Source organism: Sus scrofa, chromosome 7 (genome assembly GCF_054392235.1).
Source record: "Sus scrofa isolate SSC_HxYL_T2T_F1_AM1 chromosome 7, Sscrofa_HxYL_maternal_Yorkshire_Landrace_v2.0, whole genome shotgun sequence".
NCBI lineage: Eukaryota > Metazoa > Chordata > Mammalia > Artiodactyla > Suidae > Sus > Sus scrofa.
The window spans coordinates 133953775-133971039 of NC_139389.1; the positions used below are offsets into that span (position 1 = coordinate 133953775).

Sequence of the window (17265 nt, forward strand, 5' to 3'; positions counted from 1 at the left end):
TTTGTCTAGGAGTCCCCATTGTGGCTCAGCAGGAACAAATCTGACTAGGATCCATGAGGATGCAGGTTCAATCCCTGGCCTGGCTCAGTGGGTTAAGGGTCCCAAGTTGCTGTGGCTGTGGTGCAGGCCAGCGGCTACAGCTCCAATTCGACCCCTAGTCTGGGAACCCCTATGCAGCAGGTGCGTCCCTAAAGAGATTAAAAAAAAAAACAAAATGTCTAACCCCGTGATTCCCAGGCTTAGTTGATCCACGCAGTCCGTCACCAGCCCCTGCCTCCAGGTTGCTGTGTGTGGACAGTGCTGGGCAGCGTGCCCCTAACACGGGGTCTCACATCTTCCCTTCGTGGAGGAGGCATGGCCGGGCAGGGCAGTGAAATGGCTCACTCACAGGCCCCTCTGTGCTCAACTTAGAAAATAAACGCTAGACTGTTCAGGACAGAAAAACAGCAACTCTCATACCTAACAGTAAGGCTGACTGGCAGGGCAGGCGGAGGGTTCGAGGAAATAGTACGTGTTTTCTGATAAAACACTTTATATCCTGTCACTTTTCTTCCTTCCTTTCTTTTTTTATCTTTTTAGGACCACACCTGTGGCATATGGAGGTTCCCAGGCTAGGGGTCCAATCAGAGCTGTAGCTGCCGCCAGATTCGAGCCACGTCTGCGACCTACACCACAACTCACGGCAACGCCAGATCCTTAATCCACTGAGCAAGGCCAGGGATCAAACCTGCATCCTCACGGATACTAGTCAGATTTGTTTCAACCGAGTCGCGACAGGAACTCTTTTATTTATTTATTTATTTTTAATAGCCGCATCTGCAGCATGTGGAAGTTCTCAGGCCAGGGGTCAAATCAGAGCTGCAGCCACGGCAACTCAGGATCCAAGCCTGTGACCTACACTTCAGCCTGAAGCAACGCTGGATCCCCAACCCGTGAAGAGAGACCAGGGATTGAACCTGCATCCTCATGGACACTATGTCGGGTTTTTAACCTGCTGAGGCACAAGAACTCCCTTGAGTTTTATAGTGGGGGGGTTGGCAATAAAAATACAGACGTGTCCTCCCCACCCCCATGGTTCAGCATCGCACTGAGGTTCAGCAAAATCCCAACCTAGCAGCACACTGAGCCTGGAGCGTCGCACCTCACCAGAGCGGGGGTTCCGCTGGAAGTTGGGGGCCGCCCCTATGCAATGTTTCCATTCTTGGCAGTGAAGTAGGAGGTTCTTTCTTCAAAGCGGATTCTTAACCTTCTGGGCAGATCTTCGGGTGAGCTGCGGTGGCTCTAGGCCAGCGGTTCCCGTGGTACAGGTGGAAGCTGAAGCTCCAAGGGCAGATGCTGGGGGCACCTGGGGGCGAGAGGACGCACTGGTGGCCGCCCGGTTCTTGGTGCTGCCTTGAGGACCAGAGAAATAGACACAGCCTCCCCCCGCTGCTGGTCACAAGGCCCTCGACACAGGCAGTCTCTGACTTTGAGCTTCCCGTGAGACCTTGGGCAGATCAGTTCTGCCTTCGACTCTCTCACCCCAACTTCAAGCTGCCGTGGTACTGAGCCGTGTCACGGGCGTGGAGGCGAGACAAAGTCATGGGGTCGAGCCAGCGCACGGCCGTGGCGCAGCCGCGATCGTCACAGGCGCAGACCTCCAGCCCCAGCCTCGGATGCGCAGGCGATTCCACCACCCACGTTTCCTGTGACATCCTAATCTCTGAGGCACGTCCCCGGCCCACGACTCGGGGCTGGCGCATCACAGGAGGCAGTCCCAGGGTCTGCCTCCTTCTTGGGTCAGGACTCTGGCAGGGACAGGGTCCTGAGGGGGACCCTAGTGGCCCCTCGTCACTGTCCACACTGGTTACTGCCGCCCCCTGGGTCCTGTGCTGCAACGCTACCCCTAGCCTTGGGGGGCCTCTTGGGCCAGCCTGCCCGGGGTCCTGCCACCCAGTGTCCTACTGCCTGGGAGCACCCCCTGTCTCCCCACGCCAGCCCAGGGGTCCCTCCCGTGGCCCAGGATGCCTCCTGCCCCCAACCCCGCTTCTCCAGGACACTTGGCCCGCAAGGGGGACTTCCTGCTTCCTCCTCACAGCCCTAGCTTCCTAAGCCCTCGGACACTCGAGGAAGGGTCTATTCCAGGCCTCTCCCAGCTCCCAGTGGCGGCAGCAAACCTGGGCTTCTAGAAGCATAGCTCCAGTCTCTGCCTCCATCATCACACGGCGCTCGGCCCGCGTGCGTCTGTGTCCGGGTCCAGATCTCCTTCTTCATAGAAGGACAGTGGTCACCAGGGGCAGGGCCCACGCCGAGCCCGCAGGACCTCATCGTGATTTGATCTGCAGAGGCCCTTTCTCCAAAGAAGGTCAGCTTCCCAGCTACCCGGAGTTTGGACTTGAGCACGTCTTTTGGGGGACATGGCCCACAAGTGGCCTCTCGAGTACCCAGATACCCCCCAAACGGCTCTTCATGGAGGTGCACCGAGAACTTTAGATTTGTGCCACCCCTCCTCAAAGTCTTTTTTTTTTTTTTGTCTTTTTTATTCATGGCCACATGCATAGCAGGTAGAAGTTCCCAGGCCAGGGATCAAATCTGAGCTGCAGCTGTGACCTGTGCTGCAGCTGCAGCAACCCTGGACCCTTTAACCCACTGCGCCGGGCCAGGGATGGAACTGCACCTCCACAGCGACTGCAGCTGGATTCTTACCCCACTGCGCCAGAGCGGGAACTCCTCAAAGTCTCGAGAGATGAAGGAGCGAGTCGTGGCTTCCATTTCAGCCGTGGCTGGAGATCAACTTCAGAGGCCTGGGGTGACATGGGGGGGTCGGCGTGTGCCTGTGACTTGAGGGCGCTGAGCCGAGTTTGGTGATACCGTGGAGCTGAGCTGTGGTGGCTTCTTTACAGACCAGCTCTGATGTGTTTGTAGGTACCACTTGCTGAGTAATACTTTTTGTTTTCACTTCTTTTTTTGTTTGTTTGTTTTTTGTCTGTTTGGTTTTTTAGGGCCAAACCCGCGGCATAGAGAAGTTCCCAGGCTAGGGGTTGAATCGGAGCTGCAGCTGCCGGCCTACACCACAGCCACAGCAACACCGGATCCTTAACCCCCGGAGCGAGGCCAGAGATTGAACTCGTGTCCTCATGGATCCTAGTCAGGTTCCTTTCTGCTGTGCCACGACGGGAACTCCTGTTTTCACTTTGTTTAGACTCTCCCCGTAATCCACCTGGAGGGAACAGTAGTCTGTTTATTCACTCAGACTCAAAGCTTTACTCGGCACCCTCAGCAAGCACCGCGCAGCTGCAGCCCCGGACAGGTGCTGAGATTCGGGGTCCGCCGGAGGAAGCCCTTGGCCTCGTGGAATCCCGTTCTAGTGGGAGCGCAGACCATAAGCAGGAAGCACGAGTCTGTGTCGTGCAGAGAAACACGCGCTCAAGGCAAGTGGAGCAACACCCAGAGGGGCGGGCGGTGGGCTGCTGTTTGGGAGGCCTCTCTAGGGGTCACACTAAAGCAGAGGTCTGGGGGACAGGAGCCAGCCCTTTGGGACCCTGAGGAGGAGGGAAGACCTTCAGGCTGGGGCCTGCCTGCTGGCGTGGAGGACAGCAGGAGGTGAGCAGGGCTGAGGAAAAGGGCGGAGGTGAGCTTGGAGGGGGAGCCAAGGGCCGATCACTCAGACCCACGGGGGGGAGACAGAGGCGCACAGGCGGGTGCTGACCCCTCTCATCTCTGTTTACCGAGGCTCTTCCCCTTGTGCCTGGAAAACACCGACGCAAAGGCCAGAAGAGTCGGAGCCAGGGCAGCAGTGCAGGTGAGAAAAAAGGTCAGACCTGGGAGTTCCCATCGTGGCGCAGCGGAAATGAATCCGACTAGGAACCATGAGGTGGCAGGTTCAATCCCTGGCCTCGCTCAGGGGGTTAAGGACCCGGTGTTGCCGTGAGCTGTGGTGTAGGTCGCAGACGCAGCTGGGATCCCAGGTTGCTGTGGCTGTGGCGTAGGCCGGTGGCTGTAGCTCCGATTAGATCCCTAGCCTGGGAACCTCCATATGCTACAGGTGCGTCCCTAAAAAGACAAAAGAACAAATAAAACGTTCCTTTGTTTCTCAGCCAAATTTGGTCCCATAAAAAAAAATTCACTTCTGGTCAAAGAAAAGACAGGACAAGTAGAAAACAAATAGCCAGTTCCCTGTGGAGCAGGGGGTTAAGGACCCAGCATTGCTGCAGCTGTGGCATAGATCCTGGGACCGTCCATGCACTGAGAGTGCGGCAGGAAAAAACAGACGGTGATTTAAGCCAGCCATGTCTCTAATCCCTCCGCACACACAAATAAAGCGCAGAGATGGTCAGAATTTTTAAAGAGCAAGAGCCAACTACCCACTTGAAATATAAAGGCACAGACAGGGCAAGAGTGAAGAATGGAAAAGACATCAGACCAACACTGACCCAAAGCCAGAGCGGCTGTGCTAATATCAGACAAAGTAAATTTCAGAGCAAATAGTTCTAGACGGAAGAGGGTCGCTTCACAACGATAAAGGGATCACTTCATGAAAAGGACACAGTAATGCTATATGTTTACATTATTCCATTATATGTCAATAATGCATCTAATACCAGAGCTGCAAACACAGGAAGCAAAAACTGACTGACTTCGAGGAGAGAGACAAATGCACAGTTACGAGCCGAAAGTTCAATACCCCTCTCGATAGGTGGAACAAGTGGAAGATGAGCACAGACAGAGAAGTCTTAGCAGTTTTCAGCCAAACTGACCTGACTGGCATTTACTAGAACATTCCACCCAGCAACAGCAAGTGTGCCTCCAAGGTTAGGGGTCATCCGTGTGCAGATGTGATGGTGTCACAGAGCTGGGAGAATTGACAGCACACAAAGCCCTGAGGTGTGTCCACCGCGTCCAGGGCTCAGGCAGGAGGAGGACCCAGAACTGGTCCCCGGATTTGGCTATATGGAGGCCACCCATGACCTTGACCACTGCACTCACTTGCCCAGGACGGTGGGGGTGGCCTGGCTGAGAGACAGTCCCCACCAACACTCACTTTCGAGGAGTTCTGCTGGAAAAGGCAGGGAGGGAGTGAGAGGCGCTGGCAGGAAGGGGTGGGTGGCAGAGTTTCTCTCCTCTCTTGAAATTGGGGTGCATTGGAGCAGGTTGGACTGGTTGGGAAGAATCCAGGAGGGAGAGAGGGAACACGTGAGAGCGAGGGGAGGATTTCGGTGCTGTGTCCAGGGGAGAGGGTGGGTACCTCCGGAGAGGGGCGGCCAGGGCAGCAGCAGCCGTCAGAGGGCCTGCGGTAAATTGTCTGCATTAGAGGCAAACGTCTCTAACCTTACGAATGGGCGGTGGCGTGCAGGCTGGACGACAGGCTGGCATTCCCCACTGGTCGCTGCCATCGCTCGCTTTGTGACCCTGGACACATCGCCCAGGTGACCCTGGGAAGGTGAGCCTGGAGGCTCACGGGGTGGGCCACTGGCTGGGAGGAGGCCTGGGCGCGCGGCCGAAGATTCCGGGGTGCGTGTGCTCTTCTAGGCCACTAGAGGGCGCCAGGAGCCCGCTCGGTCCCTTAGGGGACCCTCCCCTCCCGCCCCACGACCGCGCGCATCAACGGGTTCAGTCTCCGGGCTTCCGGTTAGGTTCCAGCCTCATTCTGAGGCTCTCTAGGCAAGAAACCGACACAGAAAAGGGGGTGGATGCTGGCACGAGCTTCATCAGAGTGTCCTATGGCCCAGTGGACGATGGGTGGGTGGAGTCCCGCGCTGGCGGCCAACGACGCTGCCAGAGTTAAAGCAGCCGGGAAGGTCAAAGTCCAGAAATTGCCCTGTGGGCCGGCCGCCGCTGCCACCCAGCTCCCGGTTCCCCGGCCTAAGGCGTGGGTTTCATAGCCACTAACCAAGCACCCACGCTGGGCCAGGCCCTGCCGGTCCGGGAATGAGGCTGTGGAATGAAGGACTGAGGAGTGGGCGAGCCCATGTAGAATTTCCAGGGAGAAGAAGGGCTTTCAGGCCCAGGGTCTGCAGGGGCTGAGCCAGCCTGGCTTCCGCCGAGGGCCCAGGGTGGGGCGTGGATGTGGGAGAGGAGGCTGAGGGTCAGCCAGCCCCATTCTCTCCCTCTTTCTCTCTCCCCGCCCCCCGTGGACAGCACGGCCTGCCCACTGCCAACTGAAAGCAGATTCTACTACGGATGTGAGAAAGCTGAGATGCCCAAAGGAGAAGTGACCGGAGAGGACAGGTTTGGGTGCAGGGCCTCCCACCTCCAACAGAGCCAGGTTGGGGCACGATGGGGAGGCAGGGTCCTACCCCAGGAGGCCAAAGGGGCATCTCACCGAAAGCCCCCTTCCCTTGCAGGCTGGGGCAGTCCTGACACTCTGGGTCAGCCTTCAATCAACGTGGACCTTTCTTCTTGCTGCATGGAGTTTTTGTTTGTTGTTTGTTTTTAAGGCCGCACCTGCAGCAGACGGAAGTTCCCAGGGCTAGGGGCCGAATCGGAGCTGCACTCACCGGCCACAGCCACAGCAATGCCAGATCCAAGCTATGTCTTCAACCTACCTACGCAGCAACTGGTGGCAACGTGGGCTCCTGAGCAAGGCCGGGGATGGACTCCACCTCCTCATGGATACTAGTTGGGTTCTCAACCTGCTGAACCTCAACAGAACTTCAGGAATGCATTTATTAAACACGGCGAACACCTTTAAAAAACAGACATGGAGTTCCCGTCGTGGCGCAGTGGTTAACGAATCCGACTAGGAACCATGGGGTTGCGGGTTCGGTCCCTGCCCCTGCTCAGTGGGTTAACGATCCGGCGTTGCCGTGAGCTGTGGTGTAGGTTGCAGACACGGCTCGGATCCCGCGTTGCTGTGGCTCTGGCGTAGGCCGGTGGCTACAGCTCCGATTCGACCCCTAGCCTGGGAACCTCCATATGCCACGGGAGTGGCCCCAAAAAATAGCAAAAAGACAAAAAAAAAAAAAAAAAAAAAAGACATGCACACACGTGTAATCAATGTAGGGATCCTTGGAGTTCCCATCACAGCTCAGTGGTTAACGAACCAGACTAGTAAATAAAAAGAATGAATGAGGAACATATTTAAACTGGGAATTCCCATTGTGGCGCAGCAGAAACGAATCCGACTAGGAATCGTGAGGTTTCGGGTTCGATCTCTGGCCTCCCTCAGTGGGTTAAAGATCCGACATTGCCGTGAGCTGTGATGTAGGTCAAAGACGTGGCTCGGATCCTGCGTTGCTGTGGCTCTGGTGTAGGCCGGCAGCTGTAGCTCTGATTAGACCCTTAGCCTGGGAACCTCCATATGCTGTGGGTGTGGCCCTGAAAAGACAAAAGACAAAAAGAAAAGAAAAAAAAAGCATAGATCCTTATAGACTGATTGTTCAGGTTCCTCTGATTTTCAGCCTCTTAGAAATGAACACTTTTAATTTGGAGCCTATCATATAGGGCTGCAAATTGGAGCTGATGCTCTGCTGTCCCGCCGGCTCAGGGCCAGGTTGCAGAAGTTTGCATCCCTGGGATACCCACGTGGCTGCATCTCCCGGACGGTGCTGACTCACAGTGTAGACAGTAAGCAGCCTCTCTCCACCTGCCAGGTCACTGCTGGGTTTCTGGGTTTCAAATGGTGTGTGGTCAATTCAGAGTTCACTAACCTGCACCTAATGGATTTTCCCCTGTCCCTCTTCCTACCCCCAACGGCCGTGGGGAGGGGGCAGCCCTTAGCAGAGTGGCTGGTGTTGTGTGAGCTCTCAGTGTTAGTTATTGCTGGCATTACTATCACTCATTCCTACTATGGGCATAGCACAAACGCACTGCAGCTGCTTTCTGTTCTTCTGGGAAGGTTGTTTAGATCTGCTTGGGCATATGATATGAGTGGACTGCTGACAGAGGGCAGGAGGATAGGGCATTAATCCATCTTTTCTGCCATGAGCTTCTTAAAGACAGGAATCATCTGATTAGTCCTCATGTTCCAGCAGCTCCTGGGGCCTGACACCAGAAAATTGAGCAAGAATAGACATACTGTAGGTTTCGCAGTTTTCCAAAGATGATTTGGGGAAATCAAATCATCCCATCATCATTCCACCAATCAGGACTCAGCTCTCTGACTGTGCGCTTCGTTATAAAAATAGCAGCTTTGGCTTCCCTTCCTCCACCTAACTTGAGCAAGTTATGAGTTTGAACTTTCAAAAGGCAATTAATGCTCCTTATAAGAGACTGTCATTTCTAAACCAAGGATGTGGGGAGTCTGGATCTTATGCCGTCTCAATTCAAGGGAGGAGGTCCGGGCAGATGGCAGCGGGGGAGACTTCTCAGGAAGGCACTGCAGCCCCTGCCTTGTACGGACCCAGATGCTGGGGCCTCGGAATGAGCTCGTGGGCATCACTGCTCCAGGCGACTGCTCTTCTGTAGGTCTCCCTCTTGGTCCTCACGGCCTCCTAGGGGGAATTATTTGGCCCCTAGCAGCCAGGACCCACAAGGGCTTGGCTTCATCCCACGGTTCAGGGGTCACCCGGCTTTCCCTTGCATTGCACCTACTGCAGTCAGGGCTCCAGCAGTGACAGTCAGGCCTCTCTGCTTCTCCCCCACACCCCAAAAAATGTCCTCACGCTTCCTCTATATATCTATGAACACACATGTCTGTATTGTGACAGAACACATCATAGTCATTCATTTGTTCAAAGAAAGAACACAGGTTAAGTGCCTAGAACAATGTCAGGCACAAGCTAAGTGCTCCAAAACCATTAGCTGGTAACACCATTCATTCGTTCATTCATTCGATATTAATGGCGAGCCTCAGGCGCCGTGCTGCTCGCTGAGGCCACAGCAGTGCACACGACAGTCATAGTCCCCGACAACCTCCATCGACCCTCGCGCAAGTCAAGGTTCCCACCTTTGGGGCTTGAGGCGCGGAGACCGCAGGGCCCCGCCCAGCGCTAGGACTACGAGTCCCAAAAGGCTGCGCGGCGTCGTCCCCCGGGCCTGCTTGCGCGCGTGCGCGCCGTCGTGACGTCAGAGCGCGAGCGGGCGCCAGTGGCTGCGGCGGCCGGCGGGCGGGGCGGGGCCGGCGGGCGGCGGCCTTTAGGGCGGAGCCGGCACTTGCTCGCCTTAGTCGGCCGCGGGCTAGCGGACGGTCGGCCTTGGGCGCCGGTTTCTCCTGTGCGCCCGCTCGCTAGCTCTCGCGCGGAGTCGCGGCCGCCTTCTCAGTGCTGCCTGCGGGGCCGGAGCGCGGCGCCATGTCGGAGCCCGGGGGCGGTGGCGGCGAGGACGGCTCGGCCGGCCTGGAGGTGTCGGCGGTGCAGAACGTGGCCGACGTGTCGGTGCTGCAGAAGCACCTGCGCAAGCTGGTGCCGCTGCTGCTGGAGGATGGCGGCGAGGCCCCGGCCGCGCTGGAGGCGGCGCTGGAGGAGAAGAGCGCCCTGGAGCAGATGCGCAAGTTCCTGTCGGACCCGCAGGTCCACACGGTCCTGGTGGAGCGCTCCACGCTCAAAGGTGCGGTGCGGGGTGCGGCGCCCCGCGGGCGGGTCCCCGCGGCCTCCCGCCGCGCTCCCGGCCACACCTCCTGCCGCCGGAGCCCCGGGGTGCCCCTTCCGGGGCGCGGGGGCCGAGGAGGGCGCCCCTGTCTCGCCGGCCCCGCAACAATGGGATCGCTTTGTCTGCTCGGCCTCAAGATGGCCGAGTTGGGTGGAGACAGCGTCTCCCGGGCTGAGCGCGGGCGGAGGCCGCATCCCGGCCTCCAATGTCACATGAGCTTTTCGGTTTCGATTTGTGGCCAGGTTGGGCTGGCCTCGGGAGGGATGTGTCAGGGGCAGCCCGCGGAGCCGGGGATAGCCTGGATCCTGGCCTTTCCGTGGTCTGGGTGCAGGGGGAGGTCCTGGCGGGTCGGAGTTGGGGGAGCCCTGGCCGGCGGGCATCCCGGCTCCTGCCCTGGGCGGACCCGAGGCTCAGGTCCAAGGAATGACAGGGCTAGCGCCGGTCGCGAGCGGGCATCCCTGTGCTAGGGGGATAGCGCCCGCCGGCCTGCCTCTGGTCCTCTGGCGTCCATGCTGAGTGGGTGCATCTCCCCATTTCAAACGCGAGAACACTGAAGCTCAAGTGAAGTGTCCGGCCAAGGTCACACCAGCTTGTCCTAGTTCCTCATCTAGACGCCCCTTCTCAGTTCCAGTCCACGGCTTCTCTTTCTTGTATTTGTGTAACGCTTAGGTGATCCTAATAATGACCCAGTGATATTGAATCCATCTTACAGATGCAAAAAGGACAGAGAGTCGGGTTTGGCCCTAGTGGAGGGAGGGGGAAAAAGGTTTGTTTATTCCAGCAGTTTCCTCAAAGAGTGACACCCCCCCCCCCCCAAAGCAAGGCTGGACCTTTTGAGAGTAGAGCTTCGGTTTTGGAGGATTTCCCCCGGATGCTTTAAGACCATTTTGTAGCCAGTGTGATCGGATTTGACAGCGCAGGTATGGGTGTGGCACTGTCCATCCAGGAACCAAAGGATGATGTTAAGTAAATTCTAATTCAGTACCAAGGATGGAGCTTGTCTGAAAGTGTTCCAAGAGGAGCTTCTTATAACCTCAGAAAGCTGTGTCATTCTGTCAATCACAACGTCTCAATCGGCCTCAGCCCCAGAGCACACACCTAAGTTTCTTTCAGATAGTTTGTTTCTTTCAGATAGTTTGTTTCTTTCAAAGGCTTTTCTTTCTCAGGAGATGCTTCATTGTAGCATCGGTTTCTGCAGGAGGGTCCTTGAGTCAGGGACAGCGTGAAAGAGTATTTTTCTTAAATCGGCATGAAATGTTCTAAACAAAGAAGCCATTGGGACATATTGAGAGTGTTGATGAATTGTCTTGGATTTTCTTTTATGTTGGGCCCTGTTTTCCAGTATGGAAACCACTACGGTTTAAAAAAAATTTTTTTTATCCACTTTTTTTCAAAAGGAGTATATAGTTGTCTTAGAAAGTTAAGGCATACAGATAAAATCACCTGGAACCATTTGACCTAGATATGGCCACTGTCAGCATTTTGGTGTCTGTCTTTCTGGTCGTTTTTCAACAAATGTACCTTATATTGTTAAAATGTATTTTAATCTGTATTTTTAATGTATGTTGAGTAGCTTGACCTTGGTTAATTCTTGAGTCATATTTTCTTTGCTCAGTTTTGGAATCAGTGATTTCTACCTTGGGTCTCAGTTACTCTTTACTGTAAAAATTGTAGGTCTTGTTCTTTGCTTCTAGAGTGTTCAATAGCTCACTTTTCTCAAGCATCTTGGAATTGACTGCTAAAATTATGGGGGGGGACCCTATTTCTCTTGAATCCTTTCTGGTGCAAATCATCTCTTTTTCCTTGATGGGTACGTATTCTTTTTTTCAGCAAAGCAAATATTCAGGCATCCAAATCTTGGCTCCATAATGACTTGCAGTTTTGAACGTTGACTAAGGAATGAGACTGTCCAAAATTGAAATCCTACCTCATTCCTGTATTTATAAAAATCCGGGAAGTATTGCTAGTTATTCAACCTGTCTGTAACTTATTTTTCACATACAGAGCTCTAAGGCAAACTGTGTGGTCCCATCAGTTTTATTGGCATCCTGGCTACACTAGCATAATTTAGATTTAAGTATAGACCTGGGACTCTTAATAGGAGGGCTGTCTGTCCTCCAGGTGATTTTTATGAGTTAACCTTGCTATTTGCACATTTAATCAAATATTAGCATCAAGTAGCTATTTACAGTGGAAAGGTAGGCCTGCACGGTAATGTGGAAAACAAATCTGAATGGTTTAAGCTGAAAAACCACCACCACCAGGAGTTCCCATTGTGGCTCAGAGCTAACGAACCCGACTAGTCGTCTGGTATCGATGAGGCTGTGGGTTCGATACCTGACCTCGCACCTTGGGTTAAGTGTATGGCATTGCTATGGCTGTGGCGTAGGCCTGCAGCTCTGATTTGCTGCCAGCCTGGGAACTTCCATATACTGCAGGCGCGACCCTATTATTAAAAAAAAAAAATGACCACCACCAGCAATGAAGTCGTATTTTTTTTTTTTTTTTTTTAAGGGCTGCACCTGCAGCACATGGAGGTTCCCAGGCTAGGGGGCAAATCAGAGTTACAGCTGCTGGCCTACACCACAGCTACAGCAACAGCGGATCCAGGCAGCATCTGCAACTTAACACCACAGCTCATGCCAACACAGGATCCTTTACCCACTGAGCGAGGCCAGGGATCAAACCTGCCACCTCATGGTTACTAGTTGGATTCGTTTCCCCTGCGCCACAACAGGAGCTCTGTCATATAATGTTTTTTAATGAACAGAAGAAATTACTTCTACTTTATCCTCCCCACCCCACTCCTTTTTTTTTTTTTTAATGGAATTTTCCAAGCATATGTAATTGAATATGGAAGGGTTTTTTGTTGTTGTTGTTGCTGTTTTGCCTTTCCATGGCCACACCTGCAGCATATGGAAGTTCTTAGGCTAGGGGTCCACTTGGAGCTGTAGCTGCTGGCCTGCACCACAGCCACAGCAATGTGGGATCCAAGCAGTGTCTGCAACCTACACCACAGCTCATGGCAGTGCCGGATCCTTTAACCCACTGAGTGAGGCCCGGGATCTAACCTGCATCCTTGCAGATACTGGTAAGATTCTTAACCCACTGAGCCACAATGGGAACTCCTAGCAGCATTTTTTTTAATGAAGGTCTATTTATCTATATTTTTTTAACTACTCCAGTTAGCTATAAACTTTTGTTGTTGTTGTTTAAGTATAGCATTTCTTAAAGTGTAGAGTAAAGGTTGTGAATTTAACAGTTTATTTTGATGGTGAGGAGTTGGAGAGGTGATAGGAAAGGGGACATTAAATTGTAGCTCCTCTTTTTTTTTTTTTTTTTTATCTGTGGAAGTTCCTGGGCCAGGGACCAAACCCATACCACAGCATCGACCTGAGCCGCTGCTGTGACAATGCTGTATCCTTAACTGCTTGGCCATTAGGGAACGCCAGTGACTCATCATTTTAAAGAGAGAAATCCCTTTTCTGTAGTTCCTGGCCTATAGAAAATTGTTTTCCTCATAGGGTACTTCTGAAAGTATGGCAAGGAGTTCCCATTGTGGTTCAGCGGGTCAAGAACCCAATATAGTGTCCCTGAGGACGTGGGTTCGATCCCTGGCCTCACTCAGTGGGTTAAGGATCTGACATTGCTGTGAGCCGTGGTGTAGGTCGCAGATGCAGCTCAGATGCAGTATGGCTGTGGCTGTGGCCTAGGCCAGCCCCTAGCCTGGGAACTTCTGTATGCCGCAGGTACGGCCATAAAAAGAAAGAAAAGGAAGTACGGCCAGATAGTGATCATTACATAAAAGGCATTTTACAGTGTTCATGACATTTTGCAGCGCTTTTTACCTGAAGTGCATCTTTGGCCCTGAGAGGCCAGGTGTTAAAGGTAGGAACAGGTGAGGCTGCTCCAGTTTGTAGCTGGGGGAGCTGGTGATTCCAGGGATGGTCTGTGGGCACCAGCTTGTCAGTGGCCAGGCTGGGAGTAGGTGCTGTGGGATTTTTGGTTTTTTCCACTCGGATGTCTTATCCTTGGAACTTTGTCCTTGAGATTGAAAACAGTGGCTGGGAGTTCCTGTCGTGGTGCAGTGGTTAACGAATCCGACTAGGAACCATGAGGTCGTGGGTTCGGTCCCTGCCCTTGCTCAGTGGGTTAAAGATCCGGCGTTGCCGTGAGCTGTGGTGTAGGTTGCAGTCGTGGCTCGGATCCCTTGTTGCTGTGGCTCTGGTGTAGGCCGGGGGCTACAGCTCCGACTGGACCCCTAGCCTGGGAACCTCCATATGCCGCAGGAGCGGCCCAAGAAATAGCAAAAAGACAAAAAAAAAAAAAGAAAAAAGAAAGAAAGAAAACAGTCAGTACTTATCCTAAGCATGGAATTCTAGTTTTTCCTGAGGTATGTAATTTGGGGAGTTTTAACCTCTTCATTAGTGCAGAGATGGACAGCGGCTGGAGTGTGAAAGAAAGTTAATGCTTTTTATAGGATTCAACTTAGAGATAAAGCGGTGTAGAAAGTTGTATGGGGAATGTTTTTGTTTAGTTTGTTTTTGTTTTTATTTTGGCCGTGCCTGAGGCATAGTCGAATTGGGGCTACAGCTGTCAGCCTACACCACAGCCACAGCAATGCGGGATTCGAGCCACATCTGCAACATACATACACATCAGCTCATGGCAACACCAGATCCCCGAACCCCTGAACAAGGCCAGGCCTCGAACCTGCATCCTCACAGATGCTAGTCAGATTGTTTCCGCTGCACCCCAAGGGAACTCCAGGAGCTTCCTTTTTGTTTGTTTTGTTTCGTCCTGTGTAGTTCCATATTCTTTTTCTGAGGACTCAACTTCCCTAAAAGATAAAGAAATGTAGTAGATGGATGATTGAAAAGTATTCATCTCTGGCCCTTGCTTAGCCCCCAAATGGTTGCTAGAATGATCTCTAAATTAACAGGAAGCGTTTCTTGTGACAGCAAACGGTCTTGGGCCTGGAGCCCATCGGTCTGGTTGGTACTGTCTGTACTGTCTATGCTGTCGTGCTGTAGGCGGGGCCCTGCACTCTGTAGGCCAGAGCAGCCTGCAGCGAGTTGAGCCAGGCTGTGCAGTGTATCACCGTGAAGTTCGAGTACAAGGGAGGGAAAGCGGTCCTCACTTTTTAAAAAGCGAAGGCGGGTGGGAGTTGCATCCGGCAGCGCTGCAGAGCATCAGGCTGGGAGCCGCGGGGGAGACCGAGCCCAGCCTCTGTCGCGGATGGACAGACGAGGAAACCCCAGGGGTTAAAGACCCCAGGGGTTAAAGACCCAGCTGGGAGAAGGATGTTTGAGGAGGATTCTGAAAGCTAAAAGTGAACTTCTCTGTTCAGTTCCTTGGTATCCAGTAAGATGGGAGCGTTTGTCTTCATTTTCTGTGTATCCGTTATTTCTTTTGAATTAGCGTTAGCCTCAAAAAGCATTTGTCTTAGAGTTCCTGTTGTGGCGCAGCAGAAACAAATCCGACTCGTATGTATCCATGGGGATGCGGGTTCAAGCCCTACCCTCGCTCAATGAGTCAGTGATCCGGCTTTGCCGTGAGCTGATGCATAGGTCACGGATGGGGCTCGGATCCCACACTCCTATGGCTGTGGTGTAGGCCAGCAGCTGCAGCTCCGATTCGACCCCTCTCTGAGTACTTCTGTATGCCGCAGGGTGGCCCTAGAAAGCAAAAAAAAAAAGGCATTTGTCTTAAGTCCCGTAGGCACTACTAATTTAGTTTTTTACTTCCTCATCTCTTTTCCTTCCGGAAGTGTCGGAGCCCTGGTTTTACCTTACGTAGGAGCATCACATGGGGTTGCCCTCCTTTCTATTCCCAAGACGCTGCAAGGGGGGACGTGCAGGCGTGAGAACACTCGGACTCTCAGCAAGCTCTCAGCCTTGCGCCGGAGCAGGGAGTGCCTGTGCGAGGAGGTCCCTGTCCCCGGGAGGAGGACAGAAGGGTGGGAGGCCATCCAGGTGACTGGATGGGAAAGAGGAGCAGCCAGGCGACCGCGGGAGACCAAAGGGGAGGCCGGCATGGCAGTGACGGGCCCAAGTAACGGACCCAAGTAACGCGGTGTTAGTCGAATGTTTGGATTTTAAAAGAGGGAACCAAGAACGTGTCACAAGTCATTTGGCCAAAGAAGATGCCTGGCGTCGTTTGCGAGGTTGAGACGAGGCTGGCCCTGTGGCCGGGACACACTTGGTGGGGGGTGGGGGGGGAATGAGGGGATGCCCAAGGGCGGGGCCTGCAGCCCGCCTGGGCCTTTTCCTGCTGCCTGCTCCCCGGACCTTGTGGGCACGTACTCCGCTGCCTGACTCTTAAGGTGATTGAAGGTGCAGCTGCACACCACTTGGGGTTTGAATAGATGAAACTGATCTTTCAGTAGAAGTCTATGCAGATAGTGCTGAACGACCCCTTCCACATTTCTCACAATGGAGAAACTCGGAAGTTTTCCAGAGTAGTGTGCACAGGCCACTGTGGTGCGTTATCAGTATGACTTGCAGCGAAGGAGCTTGTGGGGGGGCCAGTGCTTTCTGTGCTGGTACTTTGGTTCCCTGCCTGTCTCTGGATGAACAGGCAGCACCCTATTCCTTTAGGAATTAGCTGGTAACTTGAGCATCTTTCAGAAACTGGTTCCAACTTTACTGAAAGTGATTTTACCTTAGACGCAGATTGTGTTTGTATATAAGCCTCTAAATGGAGCAGAATTCGGAGTTCCCGTCATGGTGCAGTGGTAATGAATCTGCCTAGCATCCATGAGGATGCAAGTTCGATCCCCGGCCTCATTCGGTGGGGTTAAGGGTCCGGCATTGTGAGCTGTGGTGTAGGTGGCAGATACAACTCGAATCCCGAGGTTCTGTGGCTGTGGTGTAGGCCAGCAGCTACAGCTCGGATTTGACCCCTGGCCTAGGAACTTCCGTATGCTGCAGGTGTGGCCCTGGGGAAAAAAAAGAACAAAAGGGGAAAAAAGGAATCTTTCTCTCCTCCTCTGAATAATTTTTTTAACAGTTCTGCAGAAGTAGAATTACTGTTCTTTGAAAGATGGAGTAAGTTATAAAGAAACAAAGTTTAAATTATTTGGCAGTTGTATAAAACAGTGTCTTGGGTCCTTTACAGTGGGGGTCAGACATACTCGGACTTGCTACGATCTTTGTATTTGTGGGGAACAGCATTTAAAAAGTAACCCAGAATGTGGTCTACGGCTGATCAGTGATGACTTCTGTAAAGCATTAGCATCAAGAGAAGTTAGAATTTCGCGGAGCCGTGGAGGGCAGGTGTTTGCCTGTCCTGTCTGAGGATGATGTCACTGGGTGTGCCTGCCCGCGGCCCAGCAGCGCTCTCTGCATTGCAGTGCTAGTCCCAGTCCCGAGACAGCGTGACTCATCGCCTGGCACGGGGCCCGGCTCCTTTAAGCCTGTTGGCGTTAGGACGGGGAGGCAGCGTGCTAGATGCTCTGTCCAGTCAGCCTGTTTTCTCTGGGATTTCATTTGTGCAGAGGACGGCTCTTACCGGCAGGAAGAAATGAGTCATAGCCAACAGCGGCTTTTCAGTTAGGTCGGTCCTCTCCCTGAGGATTATAATAGAACGTGACTTTTATTCTCTGTATATAACTTGAGTGTCGTTTTAACGGCATGTATTTTATATAAATCACAGAATTAATGAACGTTCCAAAAGTGGAGGGAGAAAATATTCCATAATCCCACTGCCCTGACAGCTCTTTAGTTTGGGGGCATTTCCTTACCCTTGGTCTCTGTG

General features: G+C 53.2%; 1 protein-coding gene and 1 long non-coding RNA gene across 4 annotated transcripts in view; one reads left to right on the forward strand and one right to left on the reverse strand.

Annotated features, from left to right (window-relative positions):
• Positions 1–1065: 1065 nt before the first annotated feature.
• Positions 1066–5506, reverse strand: LOC110258358 (uncharacterized). Of its 2 annotated transcripts, none has more exons than XR_002341111.2 (3): positions 2686–2818; positions 2157–2247; positions 1066–1345 (listed from the first exon to the last, which is right to left on the reverse strand). It is a non-coding gene; the product is annotated as an uncharacterized LOC110258358 (long non-coding RNA). The 2 variants fall into 2 exon arrangements; XR_014811425.1 differs by lacking the exon at positions 2157–2247 and adding an exon at positions 5313–5506 and having other exon boundaries at positions 1234–1345; positions 2686–2783.
• Positions 5507–9081: 3575 nt separating this feature from the next.
• Positions 9082–17265, forward strand: part of DYNC1H1 (dynein cytoplasmic 1 heavy chain 1) — a 66277-nt gene continuing 58093 nt past the window's right edge. For both annotated transcript variants that reach the window (XM_021081584.2, XM_084970196.1), the window contains exon 1: positions 9082–9465. In XM_021081584.2, coding sequence (XP_020937243.2) covers positions 9210–9465 — 256 coding nt within the window. In that variant the 5' untranslated portion in view covers positions 9082–9209. The remainder of the gene's footprint in view (positions 9466–17265) is intronic.